This window comes from Nicotiana tomentosiformis, chromosome 3 (assembly GCF_000390325.3).
Source record: "Nicotiana tomentosiformis chromosome 3, ASM39032v3, whole genome shotgun sequence".
NCBI classification, from domain to species: Eukaryota; Viridiplantae; Streptophyta; class Magnoliopsida; order Solanales; family Solanaceae; genus Nicotiana; species Nicotiana tomentosiformis.
In genome coordinates this window covers 96,434,491-96,456,052 of record NC_090814.1, presented here as the reverse complement: position 1 = coordinate 96,456,052, position 21,562 = coordinate 96,434,491, and the positions used below count along the sequence as shown (strand labels likewise).

General features: G+C 36.6%; 2 protein-coding genes across 2 annotated transcripts in view; both read right to left on the bottom strand.

The window, feature by feature from the left end:
* Positions 1–6,911, bottom strand: part of LOC104106912 (D-xylose-proton symporter-like 2) — a 42,956-nt gene extending 36,045 nt beyond the window's left edge. The window contains exons 1-2 of the mRNA XM_070197301.1: positions 6,544–6,911; positions 6,369–6,451 (exon numbers count right to left, since the gene is read on the bottom strand). Coding sequence (XP_070053402.1) covers positions 6,369–6,451; positions 6,544–6,594 — 134 coding nt within the window. The 5' untranslated portion in view covers positions 6,595–6,911. The remainder of the gene's footprint in view (positions 1–6,368; positions 6,452–6,543) is intronic.
* An 11,010-nt stretch (positions 6,912–17,921) lies between these two features.
* Positions 17,922–20,067, bottom strand: LOC108945844 (uncharacterized). The gene is made up of 2 exons (XM_018772133.2): positions 18,905–20,067; positions 17,922–18,033 (listed from the first exon to the last, which is right to left on the bottom strand). Exons 1-2 carry the CDS (start codon positions 20,065–20,067, stop codon positions 17,922–17,924), a joined length of 1,275 nt encoding a protein of 424 aa, XP_018627649.2.
* Positions 20,068–21,562: the final 1,495 nt, after the last annotated feature.

The following is a 21,562-nucleotide window of genomic DNA, read 5'->3' as shown; positions in this document are numbered from 1 at the left end:
AAAATTGACTAACAATGAGGCAGAGTATGAGGCCATGATTGCAAGTCTCGAACTAGCTAGAAGCTTGGGAGCGGAGGTCATAGAGGCTAAGTGTGATTCCCTCCTCGTGGCAAACCAAGTTAATGGGACTTTTGAAGTCCGAGAAGACCGAATGCAGAGGTACTTGGATAAACTACAGGTGACTCTACATCGATTTAAGGAATGGACCTTGCAACATGTACCTCGAGAACAGAATAGCGAGGCCGACGCTATTGCAGACTTAGGTTCGTCGGTCGAGGACGACAAACTCAACTCGGGGACTGTCGTACAACTCATGAGATCGGCAATCGAAGAAGGTCACGCCGAGATAAACTCCACAAGTTTAACCTGGGATTGGAGAAACAAGTACATAGAGTACTTAAAGAACGGGAAGCTTCCATCGGATCCAAAGGAGTCGAGAACTCTACGCACAAAGGCAGCACGAATCACTTTGTCCGAAGACGGAACGCTGTTTAGAAGGACGTTCGATGGACCGTTGGCAATATGTTTGGGACCGGGAGATACCGACTACATCCTACGAGAAGTTCACAAGGGCACTTGTGGAAATCATTCCGTTGCCGAATCGCTGGTCCACAAAGTAATCAGAGCAGGGTACTATTGGACCGATATGGGGAAGGATGCAAGGGAGTTCGTTCGAAAATGCGACAAATGCCAAAGGCATGCGCCCATGATTCATCAACCCGGGGAACTACTCCACTCGATCCTGTCCCCATGGCCCTTCATGAAATGGGGAATGGACATCGTTGGCCCTCTCACGCCGGCCCCAGGTAAAGTTCAATTTATTTTGTTTATGACTGATTATTTCTCTAAATGGGTTGAAGCACAGGCTTTTGAGAAAGTCAGAGAAAAGGAAGTCATAGACTTCATTTGGGACCACATCATATGTCGATTCGGGATGCCCTCCGAGATTGTATGTGATAATGGAAAACAATTCATCGGCAGCAAAGTAACTAAATTTCTCGAGGATCACAAGATCAAAGGAATCCTATCAACACCTTATCATCCCAGCGAGAACGGACAAGCCGAATCGACCAACCAAACCATCATCCAAAATCTTAAGAAGAGATTGACCGACGCCAAAGGAAAATGGAGAGAAATACTACCCGAGGTTCTATGGGCATACCGCATAACATCGAAATCCAGTGCCGGAGCAACACCGTTCTCGTTAGTTTATAGCGTCGAAGCTCTGATCCCGGTCGAGGTCAGAGAACCTAGCATCAGGTTTCGATATGCAACAGATGAGTCGAATAACAAGACCATGAATACGAGCCTAGAATTGTTGGATGAAAAACGCGAAGCCGCTCTCGTCCGATTGGCCGCCCAAAAACAGCAGATCGAAAGGTACTACAATCGAAGAGCCAATCTTCGACATTTTAACATCGGGGACTTGGTGCTAAGAAAAGTCACCCTCAACATCCGAAATCTGAATGAAGGGAAGCTGGGTCCGAACTGGGAAGGACCGTACCAGGTTCTCGAAATCATCGGAAAAGGATTCTACAAGCTCGGCGCGATAAATGGCGAACAACTACCGAGCAATTGGAACGTATCGCACCTAAAACAATACTATTGCTAAGGTACGGCTCTTTCCGTTTTTATATATATTTTAAACTAACCCTTGCACGTGTTCGACCAGAAACAGAGATGGATTCTTCGACACGAAGCCTTTAGGTCTGAAAGCACGCATTGCACTCTTTTTCCCTTAGACCGGTTTTGTCCCAGATGGGTTTTCCGGTGAGGTTTTTAATGAGGCAACCATGGATCGTGCTAACTTAGAACAATTCAACAGTATCCGAGGTTTCTTTACAATCAACCTCGAACACTGGGGGGCATTACCCTCGAATATCAACTTTGATGCGAGGAAGTTACTTCATGGTAGCAGGGTCTCGATAGGAAAAAATTTGTAAGGGCCAAACGGTCAAACAAACCGTGCCCGCGTAGTTTGCTCGAGCCCTGGCACAGAACATGTACGCATGTATAATCATTTATAAAGAGAAGTATTTTTCTTTACAATTCCATACTCTCGATCTATTATGTAAACAGGCTTAAGGGCCGACCATAACCAGAGTTCGGATAATTACCGCCACGCTCGGGACTGTAGTCCGAATAATAAACGAGATCGAATTATTAAAATTCCGAGATCATAAGACCTTTTAGGCAACCCTCAATTTTTATAGGCCACGGCCAACCCACTCGGGGACTGACTCTTCGGGCAAGCTCGAAGTAAAACGGGAAAATAAGCCCAAGGGGCAAATCCCGAACTAAAGAGGCTACGGCCGAATAAACACGGGTCGGAGACGTCCGAATTCTGTAACAAAACAGGCCTTCGAATTCTTTCATAAACCGGTTAAAAAGGCTACCCCGGCAAAATCATAAAAGACTTCGGTAATATCAAGCCTCGAAAACTCTAATGAGTACAAAATTATTTGAACTCCTGAAAGATTCCTTAATTCAAGCTAAGGCATTACGAGTTTTTTGCAAATACAAATGATAAAATACTTTTTTAAGCCGAAAAGGGGAGAAAGCCATAAACAACCTTTCTTACAAAAGCCTAAGGGCTACATTACTTCGAGTTCGAGCAAGCACTCACTCGATCGAAAAACCTAAGGGCTATACTAATTCGGTTCCAATCAAATTGTCTAAACCTCGGACACAATTTTATGCTAAGGCATTTTCGACCTTCGCAAAATACAGAAAAGCAAAGGGAAAACACAAGAATCAAAAAGGCAAGAAAAGCCTTATATATATATTCAAAAGTTTTTTACAAAAGGCCAAATCGGACCCAGAAAAGATACAAAAGAAAAACAATAAACCTAATATCCTAAGTGGCTTGGTCTTCATCGGAGGCTGCGTCCTCAGGATTTTCTCCGTCCTTAGATTCGCTCGAGCTCTCGGAGTCTTCCTCAGGGAAGGCCAGCCTTCGGGCTCTGGTTTCCTCCGCCTTGGCATTTTCAATTTCGGACGCAACATCGAAGCCCTGAGCGTTGACCTCCTCGAGAGCTTCCCTCCGAGCCTGCCATTTAGCACTCTTGGCCTTGGCCTGGTTGACCTCAACATCGATCCTGAACTGGGCCACTTTAGCATCAGCTCTTTTATTAGCCTCGCCCACCTCGGATCTGGCCACTTCGAGTTCATCGGCCAAGCCTGCCTTATCAGAAGTGGCCAAATCCAATCGATGCTGAAGCTCATTAATCTTCTCGATCTGCACCGAGGCATTTTCTTCTGCAGCCCGAAGCTGGGTCTCAGCCAACTCCAATTGCGCTTGGACGGCCTCCTTTTTCAAGGCAAGGACGTCCATATTCTCTTTGAATTTTTCTGCCTCGGACAGTAGCTCATCTACCTGCGAATTGAGCCGTCCAATCTGTTCGAGCCTCTGTCGAACCTACAGAATCGGATCGTTAGTGGTTATCTCCCATTCATCTTCACTATCGTGAAGAATTCGGAATACCTTCTCAGCCATTCATCACAGTTTGATCCTCTTCGGTCACCAAGGACCGAAGGTAACTAGCAATCCCCACAGAGGGAGAGAAAATTCAGGCATCCTCCGGGACGGAGAGCAATATCCTCCGCTTACGATCGGGATTAACACTCGGGGCCGGGAATCGATCCACTAGTTTTGGAACCGATGAAGACCCGGTAGAGCCCGACCATAATGCTTTCTTCGGTACCGGTAATCCATCGAACCCGATAATCTCCTCCGAGGCAGCTGACTCGAGCCCATCTAGAAAGCCGTGGATATCAGTCGACTCCTGAATACCCTCGTAAGATCGACCTTCCAACATGTTGGCCTCACGGATCATAGCATCCGAAATCTGAGGGGATCCGCTAATGTCAATTACCTCGAGCTCGTCCCTGGAGATATCTTCTGCTACCCGAGAAGCCTTGCCCTCGTTCTCCCCTTCAACCATCTCAGCTCGAGACGGGATAGTCTCGGCTTTTCTTTTTTCAGGAATTATGGTCAGGGTTCCCTTATCTACCTCTGACGATTCGGAGGATTGTTGTATCACAACATTAGCCCGTACACAGGCTAATTCCTCTTCTCCTTCTTCGGGCTCATCCCTTAATCGGCGGATCGAGTCCGAAGGCATGATACCGGAGCCCCCCTTGGGCTTGCGAGATTTCTTCGCCGGTTTTTTCTTTTCCGAGACCGGGGAACTCGGTGCATCTTTTCTCTTCTTCTCTTTAACCTGCTTCAGGGCAGGGACCTCTTCATCACCAGATGGGGGCCTCGTGGCAACATCCTTCCCAAATCCTACAAAGGGAAAAAGGTAAGCAAGTGAAGAAGAACAAATGACAAACAAACTAAGAAAGAGACTTGCCATGACTGCAGGCCTCCCATCGACCCTTTGATAGTTCCACCCAAGCGTGCTCGGAGTACGGTCTCTGCAGCACCAGACCTTCAACCCATTGTTTAAGACCCGGAATCGGTTCCGGCATCCGAGCCACAGCTGTAACAAGAAAGAAAAAGTGGATCAAGAAAATGAAAGGCAGTCACAAATTAAAACGCTCGAAGGGAAATAAGTACTCACGGTTCATATTCCATTTCTCAGGAAACGGCATGTCATCGGCAGGGATCAGGTCCGAGGTTTAGACTCGAACAAATTGGCCCATCCAACCTCGATCACGAGTTTCGTCTATACTCGAGAACGGTGCTTTAGTGGCTCGGCGAGCAAGCTTGATTAACCCTCCTCGATAGAGTCGGGGACTATAAAGGCGCATAAGGTGATCGAGGGTGAAAAGACACCCTCGATTTTGCTTGAGAATAATCGAAGAACAATCACTATTCTCCAAAAAGAAGGGTGGATTTGGCTAAGGGTCACGTCGTATCTCTTGTAAAAGGAGACGATGACAGGGTCTAATGAACCCAACGTGAAAGGATAAGTATAAACACTTAAGAACCCTTCCACATGGGTAGTAATTGATTCTTCAGGCGATGGGACTACCACGTGCTTGTCACCCCAGTTGCATTCATGTTTTACTTTGTCGAGAATTTTCTTGGTGATTGAACACTGGTAACTCGAGATCGGCTCACACCGGCCCAGTACCGAAGAAGGTTTTTCAACCTTAAAATCGATGACAATTGAGCACCCTATCGCAACGAATTCCTCATGGTGAGGCTCCGCCGCATCCTCGCCGCCGGCGAGTCGTGATGAAGAAGCGGCCTCTTTTTGCGGCACCGTTTTGGAGGTTTTCGCCATTGATAAACAAGGGGAACGAGAATTAGGGTTGCATGCGATGTAAAATGTATGAAGCAAAGGGATTTTTTGAAGAAGATGCAAGAGTAGGGAAAAACCTTTTGAGTGAAAAGTTTGGATGAAGATGAAACTGTGAATATTTATAGCCTGGTGATGACGGTTCAGAACCGATAGTGGCCGACCAACGACTGACAGGGTAACTGGACCGACGGGACGTTTGTTACATACGTCATAATCGGGCTCGTCGCTGACATCATCATCCACTATGTCGGAGTCCGGAAATTCATATCGCTTCTCATCATCCTCTTTCCGAGAAACGAGGGGACTATCTGTATACGGTCAAAACCGAGTTTTGCCCTTCGTATGATTAATCGAGATTGGAACATGATGGTCCAAGATTCATCATTGTAATATCGAGCCATGGTGCGAAGTATATGTTGTCGAGCTCGAGACCGATCAAGATCGAGGTCGGCCAAGATCGAGCTCGAAGACCCAGAGACCGATCAAGATCGAGATCGGCCAAAATCGAGATCGGCCAGGATCAAGATCGAGCCAAGAAACAAAAAAGTCATTATAGCCGCAATTAGGGGGAGAATCTCGGCGGAAATCACGACACGTATCAAGAAGAGGCTGATTAATTAGCCTATCATGAGAGTCCTTACTGTATTTAGAATTGTATCAAGAGTAGGACTCTCCTACTGTATAAAGGGGGATAGATCATTTGTAAAGGGGGATTCACGCAATAAAAAGCAATATACTATTCTTTTCTTTAGGTTCTCAATACTCTGTTACTCTGCTTATATTTCATTTGCTATTTAACTTAGCTCGAGGGTCAAAGGTGCACATCTCATTTGGTTTGCTTTTATTTTTCTTTACAGTCAATTTCAATATCAATTAGGATATTTTCTCAGTTTATGTCAAGTAAAATCACGTGTCCTTAAACCACGTATAAATTCAATTGTTATCCGTTTTTAGGGTAAACACATATTATTTGAATAATCAAAGAAATTGACTTGCAATTCCAGAATACGTCTTACTGATACGTTACAAATGGAGGCTACTATGTTCAGTTTCAGCACCACATGCTTAAATTTGATGACTCAGATTACAAAGTGGACTCAATTAGTAAACACTCACGGAAGTATTGCTGAACGTATTGAGTAGTTCTCGGGATGGTGCTCCCCTTTTAAAAGTGGCTCTCGCACGTTGTTAATCTCACCCTATACCAATTCACAATCAGAAAAATTGCACAGCACTTTCCCCAAACAATGAATAAAAACATCTACTAGCAAAATATACAAGAATAAACGACCTTGTCAATGAATGAGACAATCGGCTGCTCCGGATCGCTGGCTGTCGCCATTCGAGAAGGCCAATTTGAAGATTTAAGCTTACAGTTTAGAGTATGTCAAGCTAACTGTATTTACTCTTTTTTCTTATTTAGTGGTTTATATTCTGGGAAGGTTAGGTGAAGAATTGAGAATGATTAGGAAAGAAAATACAAATATAGAAATTAGAAAGCAGTAGAAGGCAGATGACTAATTTCAAAGGAGCGGCCAATATGAGAGCATCGTTGCTATTCAACTTAGCAGAAAATTGAATTTGTTAGATGGAACATGGTGGACTTCTCTCTGAAAAACAAAAACAAATAAGAAAACGCCCAAGGATAATTAATAGAATAAACGGAAAAAGTCCAAATACCCCGGAACTATATGATAAGTGTACAAACAGTAAAAATGGCGTGTGGTAGCCTATCCACCGATTCTAACTTTGAGCAAAAATAGTCACTACTCTATTAAAATTAATATGAAAAGATATTTTTATCCTTTCTTCTATTTCTTTTATTCTCAAACCCTTCCTTTATACGCTTCTCTCATTTAAGTTTAGAGCCAAAATTTTATAGCCAAAATTTCGCTCCCTCAATATCGTTCCTGCATGCAACTCTCTTCTCTCGATTGAAATTCAGAGCCAAAATTTCACTCCCTCAATATCGTTTCTGCCCAGCCCACAATAATTTTCTGCGTATACTTTGTCCAACTTAATCTCTTCTCCTTTGTCATCTTCTCTGCAGCGAACCAGCGTACTGGTATATTTTCGATTTTACTTTTATGCATTTTTCTTTTTGTATATCTCTAATCGTGATCAATGCTGTATTTGTCATCAAGTATGTGTGAAATGTCCAAAATAATGATTATAACTTGATTCGCCGAGGAATAAGGTGCAGATTTTTGTGAGAAAATTATTGAGAACTTTTTGGTATTGAAATGTGTTTGTGGTTCAATCAATATATTGATTATGTAAAGACATTTCAGAAAAATAGTCCTAAGAATTTGTAAGCTAACTGTGTTTAGGAATTTTAGTTATTTTTATGATTCCAACAGCTCTGTATGGTGATTTTGGACTTAGGAGCGTGTTCGGAATTTTATTTGGAAGTTCGTAATGAAATTAGGCTTGAAATGGCTAAAATAGGCATTTAAAGTTTAGAAGTTTGACCGGGGAGTTGACTTTTTGATATCGGGGTCGGAATCAATTTCTGAAAATTTTTATAGCTCCGTTATGTCATTTATGACTTGCGTACAAAATTTGAGGTCAATCGGACTTGATTTGATAGGTTCCGGTATTGTTTGTAGAAATTGAATGTTTCAAAGTTCATTAGGCTTGAATCTATGTGTGATTCGTGTTTTTAGTGTTGTGCTTCTATTAAAAATACATCTAATTAGGTCCTGGATTTTAGTTTTTTAGTTTAAATATTAAGGACATTTCAGAAAAATAGTCCTACGAATTTGTAAGCTAATTTTAGTTAATTGTGCTTCTATTAAAGATGCATCTAATTAGGTCCTGAATTTTAGTTTTTTAGTTTAAATATTAAGGACATTTTAGAAAAATAGTCCTAAGAATTTGTAAGCGAATTTTAGTTAATTGTGCTTCTATTAAAGATGCATCTAATTAGGTCCTGGATTTTAGTTTTTTAGTTTAAATATTAAGGACATTTCAGAAAAATAGTCCTAAGAATTTATAAGCTAAGTTTAGTTAATTGTGCTTCTATTAAAGATGCATCTAATTAGGTCCTGGGTTTTAGTTTTTTAGTTTAAATATTAAGGACATTTTAGAAAAATAGTCCTAAGAATTTGTAAGCTAATTTTAGTTAATTGTTCTTCTATTAAAGATGCATCTAATTAGGTCCTGGATTTTAGTTTTTTAGTTTGAATATTAAGGACATTTCAGAAAAATAGTCCTAAGAATTTGTAAGCTAATTTTAGTTTATTGTTCTTCTATTAAAGATGCATCTACTTAGGTCCTGGATTTTAGTTTTGTAGTTTAATTATTAAGGACATTTCAGAAAAATAGTCCTAAGAATTTGTAAGCTAATTTTAGTTTACTGTTCTTCTATTAAAGATGCATCTACTTAGGTCCTGGATTTTAGTTTTGCAGTTTAAATATTAAGGACATTTCAGAAAAATAGTCCTAATGTTTACGTTCTATTTCCTTCTTTGTAGTGTGCTAATGGAAGGAGATCGTGTTTTCGAGCTTGATGATTGGCGTAATTCGATGAGCTATTGGAAAGGAGATTTTCAGTATAAGGAAACAATAAAAAGTTTCTTGTCGAACACGCAATGGAAGAAGTTGAGGGATGGTGTTTTCGGAAACTTTTTTCGATTACAAGGTGTGAAGTTCTGTGGTAGACTTATTCATTGTGTGTTGCTTTCAGAAATTATAAGCAATGACTCGCATTCAATGACATTCAAGGTTTGTGATCATGAAGTGAAGTTTACACGTGAAGCGTTCCAGATAATTACTGGGTTGAAATGTTCTTCTTCAGTGGACTTCAAAGTTTTACGTGAAAGAGAGAATAGGCTTTCGAAAGTCTACTTCCCTGGAAAGGATAGAATCGAGTTAGGCAATTTGTGGTATTTTATTACTAGTCACCCATATGGTACAACTGCATCATTTGTAGGCAGCCATGACGATGCGGTGAAGTTGGCAATAATTTATTTTGTTGAATCTGTGTTGATGGGGAAGCGCAAGAATCAGAATGCGTCTGAACGGGTAATGAAAATCGTAGATGACGATGAACTCTGCTCTTCTTTCAATTGGGGCTCTCTTTATTATGAAAAGTTACTAAAATCATTGAAGAGCTGCTTGAAGCCCAAACAAAATACTTCAGACAATGAGAATGAGAAAGAGAAAGATAAAGAGAAGGACAGCTATACTATACTTGGCTTCCTTTTCGCCTTCTGTGTTTGGATTATGGAAGTATTCCCAATTTTTCAGGAAAAATAATTTGTGAACTTCAGAGAATGTGGGTTCCCCCGGATGCTATGTTATTCAGATATGAAATTTCCACATTATGACACCCTATGTAAAAAGTACTTCCATAATGAAAAAGTAAGTTAACAAGATTACTAGCTATTTTTTTATTTATGTGTTTTAGTTCTGAATACTTACGTTTTTTTTTTCTTATATAATAGTTGTATCAGTTTCTCGAGATGGTACCATTTCTTTCTTCTGAAGTAGATGCGGAGCCCACTAGTGTGCATGTGCCATTGTCTCAAGATCAAAGTTCAATGCCTTCAACACAATTTGATGAAGTCTTGCTTAAGGAAATTGTTAACGTAGGTTTTCTGTCTTTGAATACCATTAGTTTTTTATTTACTTATTTTTGCTTAAGAGACTTTTTTGTGTTTATGGTTTTTAATTCAGATATTATCGGAGAAGTTCAAAAAGGATATGGAGGTAGAATGTACTATAATACATCAAAAATAGCTTTATCAGAAAAAAGAATTCAAAATGACATCAAGGTAATATCCTTAATTTCTGTGCTTGTAACTCTAAGTTAAGGACACCATGTCCTTAATTTTTGAGCTTGTGACTCTCAGTTTAGGACTTCCTATTCTTAACTTTTGAACTTGTAACTCTAAGTTCAGGACTACATGTCCTTAACTTTTTAACTTGTAACTCTAAGTTCAGGACTACATGTCCTTATTTTTTGAACTTGGAACTCTAAGTTAAGGACTACATGTCCTTAATTTCTGTGCTTGTAACTCTAAGTTACGGACCAAGTGTCCTTAATTTGTGAGCTTGTAACTTGAAGTTTAAGACTACCTGTCCTTAACTTTTTAACTTGTAACTCTAAGTTCACGACTACATGTCCTTAACTTTTTAACTTGTAACTCTAAGTTCAGGACTACATGTCCTTAATTTCTGTGCTTGTAACTCTAAGTTAAGGACCAAGTGTCCTTAATTTGTGATCTTGTAACTTGAACTTTAGGACTACCTGTCCTTAACTTCTTAACTTGTAACTCTAAGTTCAGGACTACATGTCCTTAACTTTTTAGCCTGTAACTTTAAGTTCAGGACTACCTGTCCTTAACTTTTTAACTTGTAACTCTAAGTTCAGGACTATATGTCCTTAACTTAATAACTTGTAACCCTAAATTCATGACTACATGTCCTTATTTTTTTAACTTGAAACTCTAAGTTCATGACTACCTGTCCTTAATTTCTGTGTTTGTAACTTGAAGTTTAGGACTATTTATCCTTAACTTTTTAACTTGTAACTATAAGTTCAGGACTACATGTCCTTAATTTTTGTGCTTGTAACTCTAAGTTAAGGACCAAGTGACCTTAATTTGTGAGCTTGTAACTTGAAGTTTAGGACTACCTGTCCTTAACTTTTTAACTTGTAACTCTAAGTTCAGGACTGCATGTCCTTAACTTTTTAACTTGTAGCTCTAAGTTCAGAACTACATGTCCTTAACTTTTTAACTTATAGCTCTAAGTTAAGAACTACATGTCCTTAACTTTTTAACTTGTAACTCTAAGTTCAGAACTACCTGTCCTTAACTTTTTAACTTGTAACTCTAAGTTCAGGACTACATGTCCTTAACTTTATAACTTGTAACTCTAAGTTCAGGACTACATGTCCTTATTTTTTTTAAGTTGGAACTCTAAGTTCAGGACTACCTGTCCTTAATTTCTGTGCTTGTAACTTGAAGTTTAGGACTATTTGTCCTTAACTTTTTAACTTGAAACTCTAAGTTCAGGACTACATGTCCTTATTTTTTGAACTTGGAACTCTAAGTTCAGGACTAACTGTCCTTAATTTCTGTACTTGTAACTCTAAGTTAAAGACTAAGTGTCCTTAATTTGTGAGCTTGTAACTTGAAGTTTAGGACTACCTGTCCTTAACTTTTTAACTAGCAACTCTAAGTTCAGGATTACATGTCTTTAATTTTTGTTCTTGTAACTCTAAGTTAAGGAACACTTGTCCTTAATTTGTGAGCTTGTACCTCTATATTAAGGACCAATGTTCGTAACTTATAAGCAGCTAACATTCTGATTCTTATTTTAAATACTATCTCACAGGCTTTAAAGAAAAACCTAGGATCAAAGATTGATACTTTATTGAAGCTTCTTGGCAAACCTCATGAAAGGACCATAGAGAGAGAACCTAGTGTTCCAATTAGCAAAGATGCAATTGATGATCAATGTGATGATATATATGTGCATGTAGAAGATCATCATGAAAGCGATTATAGAGATGCGCATCTAGAAGATGAAGCTGATATTGGCATCGAAATTGGGAAATGTTAGATATAGTTTTAGAATTTGTTATCATTGAAATTTATATTCAATAGCATAATACATATAAACTTTTTTGTGATTATAAATGTGTGTAGAATCTTTTGGTAGAGTACAATTTCAAGATGGAATGGAATGTCAAGACCAGGAAAATCCAAAAGAGACAAGTATAACAGACATAATTTGTAAATCTGGAGTGCAATCTCAGGATTTAGAAAATCCATTGGGAACAAGTATAAGTGAGATTGTATGCAAATGTGTTGAAAAAATATATGATCTATCTACACCTCTCTCACTTAAAGAGAAATTTAGAAATCAAAATGATGCCAATCAAGGTTAGATGGAATTTTCATGACATGTTGAATGTTAGTTTTAGTAAACTATTAGTAACAAGTATTAATTGTAAATGTTACAGAATCTTTTGAAACTGCATGGAAAGAAGATGGAGTGGACTATCAAGATGATGAAATTTTAAAAGAGAGAAGTGGAGGACAATCTCAAGACATAGAAAATACCCAAGGAACAAGCATAAGTGAGATTGTTTGCAAATGTATAGAAGGAACGTATGATATCTCTACACCTCTCTCTCTTACAGACAATATTGGAAGCCAAAAAAATTCTAGTCAAGATAATGATTTAACTGGCATGATCTTGACAGTTGCAAAAAGTTAGACGGAGTTTTTTTTCATCTTATACATGTTTATTTTAATCAAAGATTAGTAACAAGTACCAATTGTGTTAGCTCCTGTAAATATTTTGCAGAATCTTATGAACTTGCAATCGAAGAACATGGAGAAAAATTGCAAGATAAAGAAAATGCAAGCAATATGTCAGCACTATTGTCTGTTAAAGAAATACAAAAAGGCAGCGTGGCCAACACAAGTATTGATTGTGTCCTTAATATTGTATTCATAATTCAAATTGTCAGGACATTTCAAAAATTATGTCCTTAGTTTTTGTATTTTTATTTGATAATTCATAGAATTGACGACTTGCAGCAAACTAATGTATATGTAGTGTTGCTTGTAGAGCAAAACAAAAATGAAGCCGTTAACCAATATACTAGGAAAAGGAAGAGAGATAGTATTTGTTTTGATGGTCCATCATTTGCTATTCTTACTCCTACTCCTCCGCTACACAAATGAGCATTGATGAGGGTTTGTCTATGGAGGTTGAAGGAAATGTTGAAGAAGAGCTTGGTCGAGGGAAAAGGAATAATAAGCTTAGTTGGCAATTGAAATCTCCTTTTGAACAGAAAAGAAAAAGAAGAACATCGATGGCGCACAATGAAAATACTCCTAAGTATACACGCTGGATAAAATCAAAATATACTCGTACATGTATTTTTCATTATGCCAAAGATGATGAAAACTTATTGAAGAAATTCGTTGGGTGGTTGGGCAAGGAGAAATGGAAAGGTCGCAAAAAAGTGTAAGTCCCTAAATGTATTCATTATTTCTTAATTGCTTACATTTGTGTCTTGAACTTGTAATTTTAAATTCAGGACTAAGTGTATTGAGCTTCCAACTCTAACTTCATGACTAAATGTTCTAAATTTTTGAGCTTGTAACTCTAAGTTAAGGATTAAGTGTCCTTAACTTTTGAGATTGTAAGTCTAATTTCAGGCTAAGTGTCCTTAACTTTTTAACTTGTAACTGTAAGTTAAGGACTACCTGTCCTTAATTTTTGAATTTGCAACTCTAACTTCAGGACCAAGTGTCCTTAATTTTTGAACTTTCACTATAAGTTCAAGACCAATTGTCCTTAACTTATGAGATTGTCACTCTAAGTTCAGGACTTTAATTTATGAGCTTGTAAGTCTAAGTTCAGGACCAAGTGTCCTTAACTTTTGAACTTGTAACTGTAAGTTAAGGACTACCTATCCTTAATTTTTAAATTTGCAACTCTAACTTCAGGACCAAGTGTCCTTAATTTTTGAACTTCCACTCTAAGTTCAGGACCAATTGTCCTTAACTTATGAGCTTGTTACTCTAAGATCATGACTAATTATCCTTTAATTTATGAGCTAGTAAGTCTAAGTTCAGGACCAAGTGTCCTTAACTTTTGAACTTGTAACTATAAGTTAAGGACTACATGTCCTTAATTTTTGAATTTGTAACTCTAACTTCAGGACCAAGTGTCCTTAATTTTTGAACTTCCACTCTAAGTTCAGGAACAATTGTCCTTATCTTATGAGCTTGTTACTCTAAGTTCATGACTAGTTATCCTTTAATTTATGAGCTAGTAAGTCTAAGTTCAGGACCAAGTATCCTTAATTTTTAAACTTGTAACTGTAAGTTAAGGACTACATGTCCTTAATTTTTGAATTTGCAACTCTAACTTCATGACCAAGTGTCCTTAATTTTTGAACTTCCACTCTAAGTTCAGGACTAATTGTCCTTAACTTATGCGCTTGTCACTCTAAGTTCATGACTAATTGTCCTTTAATTTATGAGCTAGTAAGTCTAAGTTCAGGACCAAGTGTCCTTAACTTTTGAACTTGTAACTGTAAGTTAAGGACATCCTGTCCTTAAATTTTAAATTTGCAACTCTAACTTCATGACCAAGTGTCCTAAACTTATGACCTTATTACTGTAAGTTCAGGACCAAGTGTCCTTAATTAGGAATTGAGGCCTAACTTATAAACTTTCTAACTTTGATATTTTCAAAATTTTCAGGGGACAAACTGATATATATGTTGAGGATAATGGTGTGAGAAAGAATCCATATAAATTGTACCATAAAAAAATCACTAGAAAAATATTCTTCCTTGAGCTTGCAGATAGTAGATTTGTACTTAATGATAAGGTTTGATAATTCACAAGACATTTGTTTTCTTTCTTCTTAATTTATTATTTTTTAATTATTTATGACTGATGGATTTTTTTTTATTTTTTTGCCTTTTTATGAAGCATATTGACATTGCCCTGTATTATTTGAGAAAGAAGGATTGCTACCACTCTTGCGCCCATCCTTTTTGTTGCACAACTACAGATATACTTTTTGATAACTATATGCTAACTGTGTATAAGGATTTCAATGAAGATGCTTCAGATTTATTTTGGTGTGATGATAATCAGTTGGTTCTCACATCATATGTGTGGGGTGACGATCGTAGATGTGGAATTGCTTGGACAGGGGTTGAAAAAATCTTTTTTCCATGTCGGCTTCCTTCAGAAGATAATGATGTTGTGACACATTTTCTTTTGGGGGTATTGGACTTGAATGAGAGAAAGATTGATGTGTACGATTCTATATATAGTGAGCCATATGAGCAAGGAATGAAACACATTGAAATGTATGCACGCATGATCCCCCACTTGCTAAAGTTCTCAAAGTTTAAGAAAAATCACAAGTCTTTTGGAAATGCATTCTACAAATTTGATATTCAGTGGCAAAGATCACCACACCAAACTGGATCGTACGTGCTGTCATTTGCTATATAATTTATATGTACTTTAGATTTATTTTATTAAAGATATTATTTAATTGACTCCATGTTTTTCTTAGGACTGATTGTGGTACATTCCTAATCAAGTATGTGGAGTTGCTGATGATGGGAAAGGATGTGGAGAAATTCCAACCTGAGGACATATCAAACTTCAGAAAAGAACTTGTAACAAATCTTTGGGTACATGGAGAGTGGAAAAGAAATTCTGGTTATGATACACCACCAGAAAATATCGGCGACGACTATGATAGTGAAAATAAAACTTTCTGCCCAAAGGAGCTGTAGTGTAGTTGTAAAGAAAGTCAGCTGTAGTGAAATTAGTATAAAATTATTGTAAAGAATCCATATGAATTCTGAAATATCCTGTAAATTATCACAAGGCACTTTATTTTGTTTGCATAGCATAATTTTTTGGTCACAGCTATGCTAAATTACAATTTCAGCAGTAATATGAAGGCATCGTGTTATTAATTTCTTTCTTTCTATTAACTATTGATTTGTCCATTTTTTCACAGTTTTAAAGGGCCAATCTTTGATTAAATTGTCTTGAAGTTTTTAGAAATTCAAAGCAACACACATTGATTGTTGTAGAACTTCAGAATCTGTTAACTACATCCTTATTTGTTAAAGGATAAAAATAATATTCAAGACATTTTTTTAAATGTGCTAAACTTCTAGAATATAGACAATAAACTGAGATTTTCAGAAGTTAAGGACATTTTAGAAATTTATGTCCTATATATTAGATTCATACTTCAAATGTTCAGGACGTTTCAAAAAATTATGTCCCGAAGTCTACTTGTACCAATCTCATTTTAAAAATAAGATGTAGCAAGCTATGTTTAGCAAGCTGCAGATGTCAATTTTATAACTAGTGATTTGTCCATTTTAAATTGCCAGTTTTTTATTAAATTTGTAGAGATATAGCAAAAGATACATTGATTGTTGTAGAACTTCAGGACATTATGTTCATAAATGTCCTGATTTGTTGAAGGATGAAAATAATATTCAGGACATATTTTTCTAAAATGTCCTGAACTTTTGGAAATCTAGATAATAATCTGAGATTTTCAGAAGTTAAGGACATTTTAGAAATTTATGTCCTTAATATTATATTCATACTTGAAATTTTCAGGACTTGTAAAAGATTATGTCCTTAAGTTTTACTTGTACCAATCTCATTTTAAAAATAAAGATTTAGCAAGTTGCAGGCGTCAAATTATATAAAGAAAAGGACTTTCTTGTTTACTTACGGCAAGAATAAAATCCCATAAATAATAATTGGTGCGACAAAGGTAAATTGAACTCCCAGAAAAAGAAAAAGAAACAAAGAGCAAGTAAGTGCAAAGAAACTTTAAAAATTCAGGACATCTTTTATATAACCATCTGCTAATGTTTACTTGCTCAAATAAAAACAATCTAAATGAATTCAATTTATAGCAAAAACTTAAAAGAGTAGATAAACATAAGTGGATATATCTATTATTCTCTATGCTTCGTTGAAAATGGATGGACTACCGGAGAATATATACAGGATGTTCTATTATGACCAATTCTGTTGCAACGACCACATTTGAATGTTATTTTTTATGATTCGGTAGCTGGAATATGCCTTTTCTTCTGCCTTCTACCTGGCGGGACTTTGAAATCTGGAGGTTTAATAATTTGTGACTTAACACTCTCTGGTACAACCCAAGAATCCGTATGTCCTATAGGATGTATTTGTCTTTCATATGTTTTCAGCCAAGATTCCTTTAAGTACCAGTCCGAGCAGAAATTGGACTTCTTGATGTTTCTCTTCTCGATAGCTGCAATTGCATGTATACATGGTAATTCATCAAATTGAAACTGAAAACAATCACATGTTCTTTTGTTTAAGTCCACCAAGAAAGTAATTCCTTCTTCCTCAACTCTAGAATGCCATGAATCAACAGGGAAGACCTTCAAAGTTGAAAAACTATAAGTTAGTACATTATGTTAAATTATCATTAAAATAATAAGCTAAAGTAAGAACATAATACTTACATTTAAAGTAAAAGCTAAATCTATCTTTTTCTTCAATTCCTCTTCTACCCAACAAGAAACGTCATAAAAAGTTCCTTCTGCTTCATTTCTTCTTTCATAAAACCAACGTTGTAGCTTCACTTGGATGAAATCCATCATTCTTAATATAGGCAACTCCCTTGCTTCTAATAGCACAAAATTAATTTACTCAACTATGTTTGTTGTGAGCATATCATATCTTCGTCGTGGACTACAAGAACGTGCCCACCTTTCCGGTGGTTCTTCCATCAAGTAGTCAAAAGTCTTTTTATCAACTTTTGCTATATCTGACATGTATAGATCAAATTCTTTACGCCTGTATACTCTTGCAGCACTTTGGAAAAATTTTATGACCTCACTTTTCACTTTCCTTTGCTTTAGGTTCTGCTCCAAATGATAGATACAAATCCCATGGTGGCTTTCAGGATATACCTTTGCAATGCCATGTGCAATAGATTGATGCATCTCCGATAAAAAAATTAAATTGTCATGGCTCCCAATTGCATTGCGAAGCCCACTAAAGTACCACTCATAGGAATTGTTATTTTCAGATTCTGCAATTACAAAGGCTAGTGGGAATATTTGGTTATTTGCATCCTTTGAAACTGAAATCATTAAACACCACGATATTTTAACTTCAAAAAAGTTGCATCAACAGCAATCACTGGTCTACAATGATTCCAACCAACTATTGATGATCCATATGCATAAAACATATAAAGAAACCTGAAAATACAGTTTAACAGATGGTTAAAAATACAGGACACCAAATCCTTAATATTTACACTGCACACATCAAAGTTAAGGACATCTTGTCCTTAATATTTTCACTGCACATATCAAAGTTAAGGACACAATGTCCCTAACATTTTCAGTGCACACATCAAAGTTAAGGAGAACTTGTCCTTAACTTTTAGAATGCACACATCATAGTTAAGGATACCATGTCCTTAACTTTTACAATGCACACATCAAAGTTAAGGACACCATGTCCTTAACATTTTTACTGCACACGTCAAAGTTAAGGACACCATGTCCTTAACATTTTCACTGCACACATCAAAGTTAAGGATACCACATCCTTAACATTTTTACTGCACACATCAAAGTTAAGGACACCATCTCGTTAACTTTTTCGATGCACACATCAAAGTTACCTTAAGTTTTTCACTACATACATTCAAGTTAAGGACACCATATCCTTAACATTTTTACTGCACACATCAAAGTTAAGGACACCATGTCCTTAACATTTTCACTGCACGCATCAAAGTTAAGGACACCATGTCCTTAACTTTTATAATGCACACATCAAAGTTAAGGACACCATGTCCTTAACTTTTTCACTGCACACATCCAAGTTAAGGACACCATGTCCTTAACATTTTCACTACACACATCAAAGTTAAGGACACCATGTCCTTAACTTTTTCATTGCACACATACAAGTTAAGGACACCATGTCCTTAGCTTTTTCACTACACACATCAAAGTAAGGACATCATGTCCTTAACATTTTTATTGCACACATCCAAGTTAAGGACACTATATCCTAAAGTTTATAAAACAGACTAATAAACTCTTTTTGATTGTTTACCTGTTGTTGTCGTCTATCTGTATGTTACTGTATGTTCCCGGATTTTTACTTTTCATCATATACAAGTATGAAGACAATAATTCATAATTCTCTTCAGGAGTTCCTCTTATTAAAGCTGAAGTACGTTGAATAGCACGCCACGCCTTGTGATAACCAATGTCTAGTCCATGCAATTTTTGCATTTCTGCCATGACAAAGGCTGGTGTAACTTCAAACCTTGGGTCTCGAAGATTGTCGATAATGTAACCACTAATCAACTTTGAAGTTGCATGCCTTTGATCAGCTTTCATAGTGTTAACTGAGCAGTCATGATTTTTCTCAATCTTTACTATCTTGAATAGTGTTGAATCTTTAATTCTGAAAGCACGCACATACCACCCACACCTATCATCATTGCATTTCAACGAATATCTTATTGAGCTTGATCTAACAATCTTGAATTCAAAATGTCCTTTAATTGCTATATTGAAAAAACAGTTAATTATACTCTTCTTTTTGTCAAATATTGATCCCACTTTTATTTCATCCAACGAAGCATTTTCTCTTAATATCGTAGTTGGGGATTCTTTTTGTTTTGAATTTGAGCTTTGTCTAGTTAGTTGAGTAAAGGTTTTTTCAACAACTCCTTCTATTACCGGTGCACTCTCTAAGACTTGAATACCCAAAGCTTGTTCGTTGTCAATCTCTATAATGTTGTGTCCATCTACTTGAATAGAATCAAATGTTTGAAGCACCTCTTCAGTTATTGGTTGAGCTTCAACCACATCTATTTTCATTATCTGTTGGCATTTGTCTTGATTGTCTTGTTGAGTTTCTGTATTGACATGTTCAAAGGTGCTTGTAGAATCAAAAACTCTTTCTGAAATATCAACAATGAAACGACAGCCCTTGAATAGTGAATGACTTTTTAGTAACTCTATACATGTGTGAAGATCTAAATCTTTGGATACAAGTATTCCCTTGCTTGTTCCCAGATTGATATCAAACCATATCATTGCTTCAAACTTGTCTCTATCCAATTCAATAACTTCAAAGACCTGGTTAATGAAATCTTCAAATTGAATTGCCTCAGGTACTAGAACAAGCTTTGTTTGATGATCAAGATACTTATAGTCTGCAGTCCATCTACCATTAAAAGCAACTATAATATATATTGTATCCATCCTGCAAGTCAAGAAAATGGAAAATTCAGGACATATTTATACAACAATTGTAAAGTTAAGGACAAGATGTCCTAAACTTTATCAATACAAATTGCAAAACACAGGACACTATGTCCTTAATATTTAGAACAACAGTCATGAAGTTAAGGATATCATGTCCTAAACTTTATCAATACAAGTTGTAAATACAGGACACTATGTCCTTAATATTTACACAGTAGTCATGAAGTTAAGGACATCATGTTCTAAACTTTATTAGTATAGGTTGCAAAAACAGGACACTATGTCCTTAATTTTTACACAGTAGTCATGAAGTTAAGGACATCATGTCCTAAACTTTATCAGTACAAGTTGCAAAAATAGGACACTATGTCCTTAACTTTGATGTGTGTAGTCAAAATGTTAAGGACATGATGTCCTTAACTTGGATGTGTGCATTGTAAAAGTTAAGAACAAGTTGTCCTTAACTTTGATGTGTGCATTGTAAAAGTTAAGGACAAGTTGTCCTTAACTTTGATGTGTGCAGTGAAAATTTTAAGGACAAGTTGTCTTTAACTTTGATGTGTGCAGTTTAAATGTTAAGGACAAGTTATCCTTAACTTTGATGTGTGCAGTGAAAATGTTAAGTACATGGTGTCCTTCACTTTGATGTGTGCAGTGAAAATATTAAAGACATAGTGTCCTTAATATTGAGAACAACAGTCATGAAGTTAAGGACATCATGTCCTTAACTTTATTAATACAATTTGCAAATACAGGATACTATGTCCTTAATATTTAGAACAACAGTCATGAAGTTAAGGACATCGTGTCCTTAACTTTATTAATACAAGTTGCAAAAACACAGGACACTTTATCCTTAATATTTTTTAGAACAACAATCATGTTAAGGACACCAAATCCTTAACATTATGTCCTCAATATTTACAGAACAATCACAGAGTTAAGGACGCGATGTCCTTAACTATATTAATACAGAAAAGAAAAAAATCAAATTCCTAGCATCTTATTCGTCAGTAACGAAATAAAAATCCACACAAACACACAAAAGCATATAGAGATATCTGAAACTTTAGAACTTGCTGTAATTTTATGGTGAATTTTGGATGAGAAAGTTGAATTCTGAACTTAGACAAAAAGTTTAAAATCGGAAGAGAAGCTTCTACAATTTTGGACGATCACAACAATTCTCTACACGTAAGTTTGAGCTGCTGCTGATCGTGAATAAGGAGCGTATGTATCAGCGAAATCCTATATAGCAGAAGGGTATTTTCGTCCGGGCGGGTAAAAGTTTATTAAAGCAGTAACTAAAGACTAAATACATTTAAAACAGTGGCTTAAAAGTAAATACATGTGTTATTACTGGCTATCTGTGCACATCGCCCTACAAATAACCCTCCTTATAAGTTTGGCCCATTACCAACCTTGCTGTTACACTCTTGGGAGAAATTCAAAAATAGTTAGATTTACAAGTGGTAATAAAAAAATAGCCACA

Coding starts and splice junctions, on each gene's coding strand:
- LOC108945844 (XM_018772133.2), bottom strand. CDS start 20,067: ATGGATACAATATATATTATAGTTGCTTTTAATGGTAGATGGACTGCA. Junction 18,034..18,904: donor CAGATAGACGACAACAACAG/GTAAACAATCAA, acceptor CTGTATTTTCAG/GTTTCTTTATATGTTTTATG.